This window comes from Sphaeramia orbicularis, chromosome 14, assembly GCF_902148855.1.
Source record: "Sphaeramia orbicularis chromosome 14, fSphaOr1.1, whole genome shotgun sequence".
NCBI classification, from domain to species: domain Eukaryota; kingdom Metazoa; phylum Chordata; class Actinopteri; order Kurtiformes; family Apogonidae; genus Sphaeramia; species Sphaeramia orbicularis.
The window spans coordinates 46,144,752-46,159,125 of record NC_043970.1 but is presented as its reverse complement, the minus strand read 5'-3'; the positions used below and the strand labels follow the sequence as shown (position 1 = coordinate 46,159,125).

Sequence of the window (14,374 nt, the reverse complement as noted above, 5' to 3'; positions counted from 1 at the left end):
GTTATGTTTTTGTTTGTTCAAAAACAATAATATTTCAGCATTGAGACCCGATGGATCAAATATGAAACAAATTGAAACTCATACATGGAAATTGATATTTGAAAAAACATTTTTTGGGGTTGTTCAGAAGGACCAATAAAAGCTCCAGTTTCAAAGAACTGGAATTTTCTGTCAATGATTTAATGGTTCAGGCTATACAGTGTTAATGACTGATCATGTAGATGGTTATAAAAGCTCAGATTAAAGTTAAGGGTTATTATATCTGAAACAGAGAAAACTTTTTTTAGCAAAGTGTCTCCATCCACTGTCAGAATCAGAACAGATTCGATGCTACTTGTGGAACTCTACGGAGGACAACATGTTGAAATTAGGAAGGAGGAATCTGGATGGACAAAGCTGAAAAAAAGAGACAATTTATCAAGAAACGGGGAGGAGTTCTGGAATCTACAGCATTAGACCTAAACTTTGATCAAGACGGATGACCTATAATGTCAATTTCAACCCTTCAAGACCAAGAACTGTTTCCATCGAACCATTCTTAATTGATTTATCCCTATGTATTACTTTATTCTGTGCATTTTTCAGCAAATTACAGATATTTTCATTTAGTTCACATCGATATTCATAAAAGCTCAGAGTAAATTCAATCGTTTTTATACCAAAATCCAGAAAACTGAAAATAATTTGACATTTTCAGCAAAATAAATCATCAACTGAACATAAAATAAGCATCTCCATCCACTGTCATTGATCCAATTTCATGGGTTTTACTGGTGAATCAGTGTTGCAGAAGATTGACGGTGTTTCCACGGTAACTACGGAGCCTCTGAACGTCCAAATGAGTCATATCTGATGACCATGAAAAGATGAAGAACTGTATTTTACATCAATTATTTACATGTATTGATAGGATTAGTGGGTCAACAGGTATTAAACGGTTTAAATCAGTACTTTCGGTCGACAGGTGTTTGGGTCTTTATGGGTTAAACACCTCCCATCATATGCAGAGAACCTATTGTGGGAATGACAACACTTTGGGAAAATTGTGTGCGGGCATGTTTTCAGTGAGGGGAGGTGAACTGAGGCCGCCTGTGCGAGCCGTATAGATCGGCGGAGTCTCAGAGATTATGTCCATTGATCGGACAGGAGGGGTTAGCGGTTTCAATCGACGAGGGCCTCCTGTCTGATGCTGTGTTCTGTGATTTCAGGGGCCGAAGGAGCCGTGTTCAGTAAATCAGTGGAGACGCCGCACGTCAGGGCCGAGCCGTTCAAAGAGCTACGGTGAGTCAGACACGGAAACACAACACATACATGGACACGTGTAGAACGCAACGGTACATGAGCGTATACACCCACTGTGCACGAACGCACCACAGGAACAACAAGTCTTCCAGTCGAGGGGGAACCTGAACATTGAATCAAATAACTTCCCCTTTTCTGGATGACCAACACCACAGTAGTAGGGGTGTAAGAAAATATCGGATCCACAATATATCATGATGTTTCATTTCATGATACTGTAGCGATATTAAAAAGTACTGTATCGATATTTTTAGAAATTTATTCAAATGGAGATATGGTGGAGATTAATGTTTTTGTTTTTTGTGTTTCTTTTATTTCTATATTCACATGGGTATTTTACTGTTGTTTGTACTAAAAACTAGTATTGTGATATTGCAGGCCGTTCATTTAGTTTTGTTAAATAATGGTTACTTCAATCATCCTAAAAGTACTTTTTACTGTCTGAGAGGCAGATGTTTGTTCTTGTGTTGGGATCGAACAAAAATAATGTTCTGATGTTGGATGATTCAGGGACTGAACACTACGGATTCATTTCAAAACTAATAGAATATGAACATTTTAGGGGGATCTGAAACTGCAATGTCTGTTAAACATAATTTTATTTATTTATTATTATCATTTATAACGAAATTTCATTTTTACACAGGAAAGTTTTGTGATATCGTATTAAATTCTGTTCTGATCAAATAAAAATGTGTTTAGTATTTGTGCATATTTCTGGTATAATTCATTTTTTTCCAGGAAATATTCTCTTAGAAGAAGAAACAAACCAAACCAAAAAGAGCGCCTTGTTAACAGTATCGTGATATGTCGTATTGTGGTCCTAATATTGTGATTTGTATCGTATCGTCACTTTCTTGCCAATACACAGCCCTACACAGCAGACTTCCCATCCAGACACTATTCATTTGTTGCCTTTTAGTGTAGAATCGACATCCTGTGGGAAGCAAAAACAAAAAAAAAAGCTGTATGTTAAAGCTACTGGAAACCCAATCCACACTAGACTTCTAAATATATGATTTACTGTCTTATATAGAGCTGGAAAAAGTACACACATATTTAAAAGTACAGATACTTGTATTAAAAACCAGTCTGGTAAAAGTTTTCACTGCAGTAAAAGGGAAAAAAGTGCAGATTTGTGTGCAAAATGACTGAGCATCATGTGTGACTATTGTAATTTGACGACTATTAAACAATTTTAACTTCAAAAAGCAAACAGTTGCGGAAAAATGATTAGACCATCAAAAGTCATCAAAAACAAGGGTTATGCAATTAAGTACTAACTCCTGTGTGTATCACATGACTAAAACAGACAGAAAAAAAATACATGGAATGTCTAAAAGCACTGTTTTTGTCAGAACAATGCTATAGATATTGGTGTGATTTTGTATATATTGATTAGTGAAGTGATTAATTAGTGAAGTACATATTAATTGGTGAAGTGATTTTGGTTATTATCAAGAAAACATGAAAAATGGATAGATATCAGCTTTGAAATTAAACTCTTATGAGCTATTTTTGTTGTTATTATATTTGTTGTCATTGTAAGAAGATTTATTCGATTATAACATTGTTTAAAGACACCTGAAGTCTATCCTGTCCATCCATCTGATTTTCTCAGTGGAAAAAATCCAAATCTTACCAAGTGTATTTTTCATTTCAAGTCAAAATATCTCATCATAATTAAAATAAGACATAATCACCTAAAGAGTAACTTTTTAATAAGGTATAATAACTTATTTTTAGACAATAGATCTGGAAAATCTTATTTCAAGAAATCTAAACAAGATAATTTTTACTTGTTCCTTTGGCAGACTTTTTTTTTTTTTTTTTTTTCCCTGAATTGAAGATTTTTTTTGCTTAATTCAAGCAAAAAAAATGGAACAGGTAAAAATTATCGTGGTAAGATTTCTTGAAATAAGATTTTCCAGATGTATTGTCTGAAAATAAGTTCTTACATCTCGCTGAAAAGTTACTCTTTAGGTGATTGTGATGAGATATTTGGACTAGAAATGAGAAAAATACACTTGGTAAGATTTAGATTTTTGCAGTGCTCAGTGTATTCAGTACTGAAAAAACAGTCTGGAATTGGGCCAGTCGCTGTGAAATATGCATGATCTATTCTATACTGAACCAATCACAAGTCTGGGGGGCGGGGGTTTCACAATGTGTCATATGAATCAACTTCTTTCTGTCGCTAGCCAAAGTCAGTTCCAGTCCGCAAAAGTGTCTTTACAACTGTTGTCGGTTGTTTGATTCAAAAATAAGGATTAAATTACAGATGACACCCTGTATTCTTTTTTTTTTTTTTTTTTTTTTTTTTTTACATGTATTTTTATTAAGTATCCTTCAAACGTATACACCAAAGCAATATATAAAATAGGAATGACACACTTTTCTCTTTATGGATGGATGGATGGATGGATGGATGGATGGATGGATGGATGGATAGATAGATAGATAGATAGATAGATAGATAGATAGATAGATAGATAGATAGATAGATAGATAGATAGATAGATAGATAGATAGATAGATAGATAGATAGATAGATAGATAGATAGATAGATAGATAGATAGATAGATAGATAGATAGATAGATAGATAGAGGAACAAAATAACACACTGGGCATTTCAAAAATCTAAAATGAAAACACAAAAGTACTGATGAAAATGAAAATGTGCATACTTATATAGATAACCATACACAAATAAATAAATAAAATTAAAATAATAAAAACTTATAATTAGATAATAAAAAATAATAATAATAAAAAAAACACACACCTTACACCTTGTATTCTTCAGTTTCTCTGACAAAAGCGTCACGTCCGTCTTATCTGTGATTGGTTAACTCAGTGCCTGTTAATCCCGCCTTCATATTTGGATTCAAGCTGCGCAATTCCAGATGGATTTCTAATTGACAAAGACGGACGGGTGGACATTCTACCTGAAGACTCCATTTCCATCATAGTCCACATGTAACTTTCCTCCTCTCTATCCTTCACCGCTTCAGTTTACTGTAACTCAGTCTCAGCCTTCTTTTCTTCTTCTTTCTCCCATTTACTGTCATAACCCCCCCCCAACCCCCCATCCCTGTCTCTTCTGTGACACTGTCTCTTTCGACTTTGATTGACTGTCATCACATCTGACAGCACAGGCAGGAGAGAGATGATAAACAAGACGTTTACACTGAGGAGACATGCTCGATTATAGAAACACACACATACACACACCGCCATTTACATTGAATTTATTGATGCCTGTCAGGGGACTGATAACTGTCCACCTTCAGTCTGACGCCAGCCTCCATTAAAATGTGAAGCTGTCCTGTTGGTTTTAATGAACACAGCACAACATAGCGCTACTCCACTTCTATATACTTGGACTTTTTACTCCAGACTGTTGTATTGGACATTATTTTTATATTTCAGTGGTTCTCGACTGGGGGTACAGTCTCCCGGGGGGGTGTCTTAAGTGACATCATTGCACTTGCAGGTGCGTTAGAATTAAGCCAAAAAATATCTGCCAATGGAACAAGTGAAAATTATCTTGGTAAGATTTCTTAAAATGAGATTTTCCAGATCTATTGCGAGGCTTGCGCTAGCCTATCGCCACATTGCCATTGGCGATGCATTTTCCTGGTTGGCGAAGTTGTTTTCAACCCATGTAGCCACAGTGGTGAAGATATTTTTTAGTAAAATCAACCAACTTACACCTCTGATCGAAAATGTCCGAGCAATAACCAAGGAGAATAACAAATGCGGTCTCCACTACTGAAGAGCGCTGCCGAGAGCGATCGAACTCACCTGAACGTTTCTGATTTTTTACGAATTCACACTGCACACGTCACTTGTGGGAAGTTACCGCTCATTCATTTAATCATGTACAACATCTATTGAAAGCAAAGGAGCTGGTGAAGCAGAGAGGGTAAAGGAGTGGTGCAGACCGCCACCAGCGGAAGTGAAAACAAAACTTATCACTCATTTCTCTTTTCTCTAGCTGCTGAAGCTAAACTTTTAAACCTTACCAGTGAAAACGCTGCAATATTAGTATCACATTAGTGTTACCTCTGTCGTCTCCATGTTTATTGTTACTGACTTTCTGATTCTCAAAAAACTGTCCTCTTCTTTGTGGTATTTGTCCAGTATGGTTAATTAAGAGCGGCGCCCCCTGGTGGATTAATTGAGAAACGCTCATTCCAACACATTAAATGTCAGTAGCAGCATTTTTTTCCAGTCAGACTAATGGCAGGAGTACTTTCTAGTCTAAATAAAATAATTTCAAAAGTCCATATCTGTCCATATTCAATTACCAAATGACATGCTGATAAATCATGTCTCACTGGTAAATTTATTTTACATTGAATCTCATATTGAATCTCATGAACATCAGTGGTCAGAGTAATTGCATTTATAAGTCTATCATTTATTGTTTTGTTATACATTAGATTACAAATAAAAATTGTTTAGATAAAAATGTTGACTTTAGTTAATTTTTTATGATTTTTTTTTATATGAAACTGAAGGCAGATTAAACATATTTTTAAGCTCAAAATACACCAGAATGCAGGAAAAAGACTTAATTTTCCCCAAAATTTCCCAGGGGAGCTATGCTTGTCGCTGCAGTCTGCTACACGCCCCGCTGCAGGGACCCAGACTGGACCCAGACTGGACCCAGACTGGACCCAGACTGGACCCAGACTGGCTGTGGCTTTTGTGGCTACACTCATTTCTACTAATGTAGCCACAGTGGATGTATCTTTCATTTTCCTAGCACAAGCACAGTGTTGTCTAAAAATAAGTTCTTATACCTCACTGAAAAGTTACTCTTTAGGTGATTATGTCTTATTTTAGTGGGATGAGATATTTTGACTAGAAATGAGAAAAATACACTTGGTATGATTTAGATTTTTGCAGTGCAAAGTTTAGCTTTACCTTCTACTTCATACCTTTCTTCTTTGTTGTTGTCCTTACCTTGGTCTTCTTTAAAGTCTCCTTCAATGTCAAACCAGCATTAATGCTCTACAAAGCTTAACTTATTTAGAAAAAAAAAAGATCCTACAGTATATACATCAAATAAAGCAGAACTTGTAGTCTGGGCTGCAATTATTTACTAAGATGAACATAAAATTTGACAGAACTCACATCATTTATATGTTTTAAATCAGCTGCAGTGACACTTTTTAGAGCAAAGATAAATCACTAGAACATCCAAACAAACTTCTCAATCCCCACATTTCCCTCCAGTGCTCACTCATACGGTCACATATATACACCGTTTCTTCCTCATCTTCTCTTTTCCTCTCATCTTTCAGCGCTTCTCTCTTAATTTCTCTTTTTCCAGTCTCTTTTTGGCTCCTTTTCTGTCGTCCTCTCTCTTATCTTCCACCCCTCCCTTCCATTTCCCCCGATGCAGGATATGCAGCTCTGATGTCCATTGATTACGATGAGCATCTGACTGTATATTTGGAAACGGAAAAAGATAAAAAAGTTGAAGAATGAGGGGAAAGAAGGGGGGTAGGGGATGGGGGGAGTCATCTAATGCCAAAGATGAACATGCTGATCTGATAGAAAATAAACACAACACCCATCCAGCGCTAATTGTGGATGAAAATGTGCTGTTTCCACCACTTCGTAGACATCAAAATCCTGCATCTGTTCCTGTTTTTTTTTTTTTTTTTTTTAATATGAGTAAATGTACACCACAAATTAATAGTGACATGAATGTTTAGAAGTTCTGTATCCTGAGTCTGATTGTGACTTTTTGGGCACAGAATACTTTGGTTATAATCAGGAAAGTAACCGATAACTGCCTGTTCTAAAACATGTCATCTGTACATGTGAGTATCAATTACAATTATTTCTTCAATTTTATGCAATTGTTGATGGGTTTTTTTCAGTTTATAGAAAGATAATGTAAAAGAAAACTTAAACTTCATCTTCTAAGGCAGGGGTGTCAAAGTCATTATAGTTCAGGAGCCACATTCAGCTAAATTTGATCTGAAGTGAGCCAAACCAGTAAAATAACAACACAATAGTATATAAATAATGTCAAGTCCAATCTTTTCTCTGTTTGAGAGCGAAAAAAAGTACATTTATGTTATGAAAAGGTTTACATCTACAAACTATCCTTTCAAAAGATGTGAATAACATGAACAAACTGAAAAAATAAGTGTAATTTTAACAATATTCTGCCTCAGTTTATCATTTACACATGTACATTATAACTTATAGATCGGTGGATCTACAAATACACAAAATATTTAATAACAGGCAGAATCTTGTTAAAATTGTACTTACTTCTCTTCAGACATTTCAGGTTGTTCATATTTGTTCAGGTTATTCACATTTTTTTGTGAAATGATATTTTGTTTTAGTGTAAATACATGAAAATATTTACATTTACAAAGAGAACAATTTGGAGTTGTTATTATTTATATGTTATTATGATAGTATTTTACTGGTCCTGCCCACTTGAGATTGAATTGGTCTGAATGTGGAACCTGAACTAAAAGGATTGTTAATATCTTAGTGTAATTTTTGCATTTCACAAATTCATCCCAAGGGCCGGAGTGGACCCTTTGGCGGGCTGGATTTGGCCCCCGGGCCGCATGTTGGACACCTGTGTTCTAAGGCTTTCTATTCCTTTAACCCTTAGGGGTCCACAGTAGTGTCACTGGAAAGGCCCCTGGTGAATGAATTCCACCCCCCTACTTGATTATCTGTGTATTGCATGTATCTAATTGTATACATCAGGTTTTTCAAGATAAAAAACATCACACTGATCATGTAGAGGGCTTCAAAACTCATGTATCAAATATGACACGTTTGGCGTTATAGGGTTAATAATAAGGTTTGTAAACCACATGTTAGAGATTGATTTTCTTGTAATGCACGGCTTGTGTTGCTAATCACTTGTGTAACATGCAAATCTTAACTTCCTCTAATATACTTACTGAATATAATATACTTTTTAATGCTTCCCTGCTGTAATGCTTTTAATGTTTTATGTAAAGCACTTTGAATTGTCTTGTACATGAAATGTGCTGTATAAATAAGCCCGCCTTGCCTTCTAGACACCCTGTTCCAGACATGTCCAATGATCAGACAGCGTTTTATTCAGCTCTTAAAGCCGTATAATGTGTAGACGGCTTTAACAGAGCTGTAATTGGCATGTGTCTTTCACCGCTGGAAACGGAATTGATGATTACTTTTCTCTGCCACCTCATATGTAGCTGCTGCCGCTGCTGCCGCTGCTGCTTTTCCACCAGTTAAATGATGCATTGACTTCATCCTTTGTGTCTCCGGTTCACAGGGACATCCGTTGATCAAAGCAGGACAAAAAAAAAGGGCTGAAAGACATGACAGTATAGCGAAAGAAAAAAAAAAAAGTATTTCTGTCAGTAAAAGAATAAGATGAAAATACTGAGAGAGGGGATAAGAATTAGGAGAGGGAAAGAAAAGAGAAATCAATGAAATAAAGATATTAAAAAAAAAAAGAATGTGACAGAAAAGAGACACTGCAGAGACGAGCGTGAAGGGAATTAGAGGTCGGGTAGAGAAGGACTTTGATGACAAATATCTAATAACAGTGTTTCAGCGCTGTGTGCACTGCGATGAACTGTGACACATCCATCACTGCTGCTTTCCTTTTCAAAGTCATCATTTCAAAATAATAAAAAAAATGAGGAAAAACTCCCATCAGCGCAGCGCAGATCATTTCTGAGCGGCGTTCCAAAGCCCCTCATCATGTGATTGTCCGTATAATTTGACAGAGTCCACAGCGATGTGTTTTTTTTTTCCCCGTTTTCACTTCCCCCGTGTTTATGCATCTTCGGTGACAACCCGCCAATTGAGAATGAAATATGGCCCAAACTATCCAATTATGTCAGAAAAGGGGGGCGTGAGCTCGTTGGAGCATGGCTAAAATCTAATCTTACTCTAATCTCTCCCAACCCTTGGCAGGTAGCAATCGAGGATTCAAATCCTATTTCAGGATATCGCATTAACCCCACACGCATGCATTCACACACACATACTCGAGCTCACGCGTCCCACCCAGAGCTGTCAGCGCTTTATCGAAACCGTTACCGCCATATCCATCTGAGAGGTAATGCCTTGTCAACAGGATGTGTCCCTGCATCAGACCAACGCCTTTTTGAGAGTAAAGTGGCAGCGCGGGGTGAATTCGGAAGCACACTTTGATTTATGTTCTGACCAATTCAATGCAAAGATAAAGGAGAATATATCTGAAACAATAAGAGTGGAATACAGTGACAATGTGACGAGGCTAGAAAGTAAACGGGGCGAAGTTTTTTCTTTTCTTTAACCCATAAAAACCCAATGCTACTTTTGTGGCTGTTTCAAAAATATTTTTTCCTCTACAGGGTGGGGAAGCAAAATTTACAATATTTTGAGGCAGGGATTGAAAGACAGTGTATGACCAATTAGTTCATTGATTGATGTTTTTATTCTATGTGTCCTCCTTCTTTCTCAATAACTGCCTTCACACGCTTCCTGAAACTTGCGCAAGTGTTCCTCAAATATTCGGGTGACAACTTCTCCCATTCTTCTTTAATAGTATCTTCCAGACTTTCTCGTAATAGTTTTGCTCATAGTCATTCTCTTCTTTCCATTATAAACAGTCTTTATGGACACTCCAACTATTTTTGAAATCTCCTTTGGTGTGACGAGTGCATTCAGCAAATCACACACTCTTTGACGTTTGCTTTCCTGATTACTCATATGGGCAAAAGTTTCTGGAAAGGTATGGATAATAGTGTTAGGTATGATTATGACATCAATATATGTTTGGTTTCAAAACAATTGACGCAGTGCCTGCTGAGAAAAAACAACGAAATGTTCACTGTAAATTTTGCTTCCCCACCCTGTATATTTAACTTTCCTTTCTTCTTCTACCACAGGAGTAGTGAAGTTTTCATATAAGACTCATTGTACCACTCAGAAACTCAGGCCCAATCCCAATTCACCCCTTAGCCCCTCCCCCTTACCCCTCCCCCTTGGCCCTTGCACTTGGCACTACCCCTTGAAACAGACCTGCAAGGGGTAGGGGTTGAAACATTCCGCTATGAAATGGGACAACCCTTCGTGACCTGTTCAGACGTCATCAGCGGTCATTGATGCCGCTATTAACAGATGTGAAAACTTTGTTTCCAAAAGTATTCACCAAACTGTCAGCAGCTGTAACCATCTCTGTTGCATGTACTTTGGCCATCTTTTTGCATCTATCAACTATTATTTATGTATGTATGGAGGGATGGGAATGGATAAGAATTTAACGATTCCGATTCCATTATCGACTTTTCTTATCGATTCTCTTATCGATTCTCATTGGGTGAGGGAATAAAAGAGTACAAACGGGTGTGTTTGCATTAACTGTCTTTTATATTTCCATTTCTGCACAGAAAATATAACATATACAGTTTGTACAAATAATAATAACAGATGACGCCAGGCCCGGTTTGGGGGGGAAGGGGCACCGTACATTGAAAGTGAAACTAAAGACGCTTTACTAATTCCTCTAGTTCCGCATTTGGAACCGGTTCGGCTCGGCCCATCTCCCGTTGTTGTGCACCTCATTTCCTTTCCCCTACCTTCGGAAACTTGTATTTGAGGGGGTACGATGTTTGTTGCCCGCACCGGAACCGGAACTGGGCCCAGATGACGGTCTGGTGTTCACTCTGCCGCTAGATTCACAAGTGTCGCTAAGTAGTGAATCAAATACATGACATTCCTGTAAATGAATCACATGCTGTGGACAAATGTTTGAACATATTGGAGGGATTCCACCCTTTTGAAGACATGGAAGCTTGGACAGTGTTCCAGTGGACCTGGTGTCATCTTCTTAGACCATTTCTGCCTCAACGCCATGTTGGCTACGTTCTGACCAAAACAATGCAGCGTACGCGTGATGTCATCGCGCATGTGCAACGAAGGCAGAATCGATAAGCAGAACCATTAAGCAGGCAGGCAAATGATTCCAAGGAATTGAGCTACTGGGATCCGGTTCTCAAAAAGAACTGGTTCTTGATTCCCATCCCTACCGTCAGCAGCTTTAACTGTCTCTGTTCCATGAGCTTTGGTCATCTTTTTGCGTCTATCAACTATAAAGCACAGAAATTCGATCTATAACACATTGAAATGGCATTTAACAGCCGATCAAATGATTGTTTACAAAGAAAATACGTACATTTGTGTGTTTCTTTAATCACACTGCTGCACTTTTTGGCTGTGTTTACCTCCATCTTGCTAACTATTCGAACAGAATGATGGCAGATTTTTCCTACCCCTTCGTTTGTGGTGTGGTCCTGGAAAATCTCCGTTTGGAGGGATATACAGCCCTCCACCTTAGCCCTTCCCCTCCGTCTAAATGAGAATCGATACAACACTACCCCTTTATGTGTACACGCAAAACAGAGGGGGAGGGGGAGGGGCCAAGGGGTGACTTGGGATTCAGCCTTAGTGTAGAGAGGTTTGGCTTGTGTTGGTCTGTACAGAGTGGTTAGCAGACTTCTGGAACACAACAGGAAATCAACAACACAAGTGAAGACATTGAAAACATTTTACTTTACAAACAAAAAACATTCATTGAGAAAGTTACAGACCTGTGATTTATTTTTTTATTTCCTTGGTGACTCATTTCCAATAAAACACATCTTCTACAAGCTCATACGCTCCATCACAACTGTAATAAACTTCCAACAGTGTAGAAAATCAGCTTTAAACATGTTTAGCAGTGACATGCACACATAAACCTACACAGTAACAGAGCAATGAAATCCAAAAACAAGGAGCCTGGAGCCTTTTCCATTTTCTGTCAGGTGAAAGCGGAGTACTGTGAATATGTCACCAGTTCATGATGTATGAATGACGTTTTATTTCCAAATGCCTGGAGCAAATCAACAACATAAAACAACCAAAAAAAAACATTTATACCATTAAAGGAATACCTCATACAGTTTTTGCATTATTTACACATCTGAAAAGCAGTGGGAAGAAGTTAAACACTTATTTAGTCCCACCCCTTTATTACAATACCACACACAAACTGAATCAATATATGTTAATACAACATGGATATATGTCAGTATCAGTCATTCAATATAAAATTCGACATCATACTCCACTACATATGTCCTGAATGTAAACCCAAATAAATACAACATACAATTTTCCATCTAATGTATGTCATATATGATGACGGTTCTGTTTTTTATATATCCCACAACTTTATTGGTTTATATAAATACAATTAATAAAATACATAACATATACAGTACATGTACACCATTACATATTAGCCAAGCCATCTACAGTTGCTTTTCCATCGGACATATGCACAAAACTTCACTGATATTTACTAAATGTTGAAAAAAACAGAAGTGCGTAATGCTGGTTTTTCCATTAAATCACAAATACGATTGTTTATTTATTATTGCGAGATGACACGAGAAGTCATTCCATAAACATGGCGACGAACGGAAATATGGTGTTGATTTACAGATATATTCATTATCATTATATATTACCCCTATATCCCGTACTAAATTAAACAATTATTCAGCTTCCTGGTGTGTCCACACATAACGTGCCATTTTCCTTTAAAAACTCTTCTTCTTCACTTGTAACGTCCGTCAACATCCAGTCTTTTTTATTCACCTGACTCTAGTTGCAGAAAAGATCTTTCCATCGCAGTTTTGCGTGATAAACCAATTGCCCTACACCTGAAAAACCACCTCTTGCCAGTGCAAAAAACATTAAATCAAACAAGAGTTTTGGGGAAATTGTCGTTTTTCCATTAGGTACATTTTTATGCCCAAGTTATATTCAAACAATTTGAGGGTCAACGGAAGAGTGACTTGTGTTACACTCCATCCCGCCTGAATGTGCGTTCCCAATATTCACCAGTGTCATCAGCGTAAACGTCCACCCTCTGCCATGAACCCATTCAGGAAAAGTTCTTTGTCCATTTTTGTTTGTCGGAGGGCAAACATACTGGTCAGTTCGGATGTCTGTCTGTTTGTCTGTTTGTGCTCTAGTGGTCACATTTCAAGCGTTATTGACATCAAACCATGACCAAATGATTGTCCATGTCCTCTAGTCGACCTGATTAGTTTTTGCCAATATTAGACCAAAGTACAGCTGAGATAAAGACTGAAGTTCAAAAATGGATATTTTGCCATAACTTCCATCAAAATCATCGCATGGACTTGAAACCAAAGCTAAATTGTGCATTTTTCCATTCCATCATTACGTCATAAGGGTCACACCCACCTTAACGCCCCGGGGTCAATATTGGGGGGGGGGGGGGGGGGGGGGGTCAGTAAACTCAGTCTTCTGACATTTCGAATGGCTGTAATATCACCAATATTCAGCTGTTCAAACCAAAACTGAACATGCAACATCTCTGTGCATTCTCAAATACCAAACTTTGCAACTCCAGGTTGCGTGACTTCCAGTTGCTATGGTAATGTATGTAAAATTTGTTTATCATTAATAACTTTGCTTTTGTTCATCGTAGCGATTTCAAACTAATACCAAATTATTGGTAATTCAATTCTCTATCCATTACCTATTTCATTTGTCACATCCGTATATACAGAATTTGAGTTATCAGCATCTAAAGGGACCAGGGATCAAGTGCCTAATTTGCATATTCACAAAACAGCTTCTGTCTTGAAAACTAAGATGATATCGACTAACTTTGTTACTGATTTATAGGAAGTCGGATATGGTCTTTCATTTGGTACCAATTTTGTTGACCTTCGATGACCTTGAAAGGTCAAACTCAAGGTCATGATTTTCAAAATACCTCATTTTTGACTGTAACTCCCTCAATTTTGCAGATAAAGTAAAAGGACTTGTATCAGATTGTAAAGCATGAAAATATAGGCTAAAGTTCTCTTTCAAAGGCCTCCGGTAAGCGAACTGTCCATGGCTGTTTCATTTTTAAGTGATTAATGTTTATACATGATATTAACTCCTTCTCCAAATCGTTCCACAGATTCACCTCACGTTCTTATACACATGCATTTCATTGTGGTTTGTAT

The 14,374-nt window shown here is 37.4% G+C and overlaps 1 protein-coding gene across 1 annotated transcript in view; it reads left to right on the top strand.

Moving 5' to 3' along the window:
* The window catches only part of sgcd (sarcoglycan, delta (dystrophin-associated glycoprotein)), a 351,693-nt gene that overhangs the window by 304,446 nt on the left and 32,873 nt on the right, over positions 1–14,374 (top strand). The window contains exon 6 of the mRNA XM_030153643.1: positions 1,209–1,281. Coding sequence (XP_030009503.1) covers positions 1,209–1,281 — 73 coding nt within the window. The remainder of the gene's footprint in view (positions 1–1,208; positions 1,282–14,374) is intronic.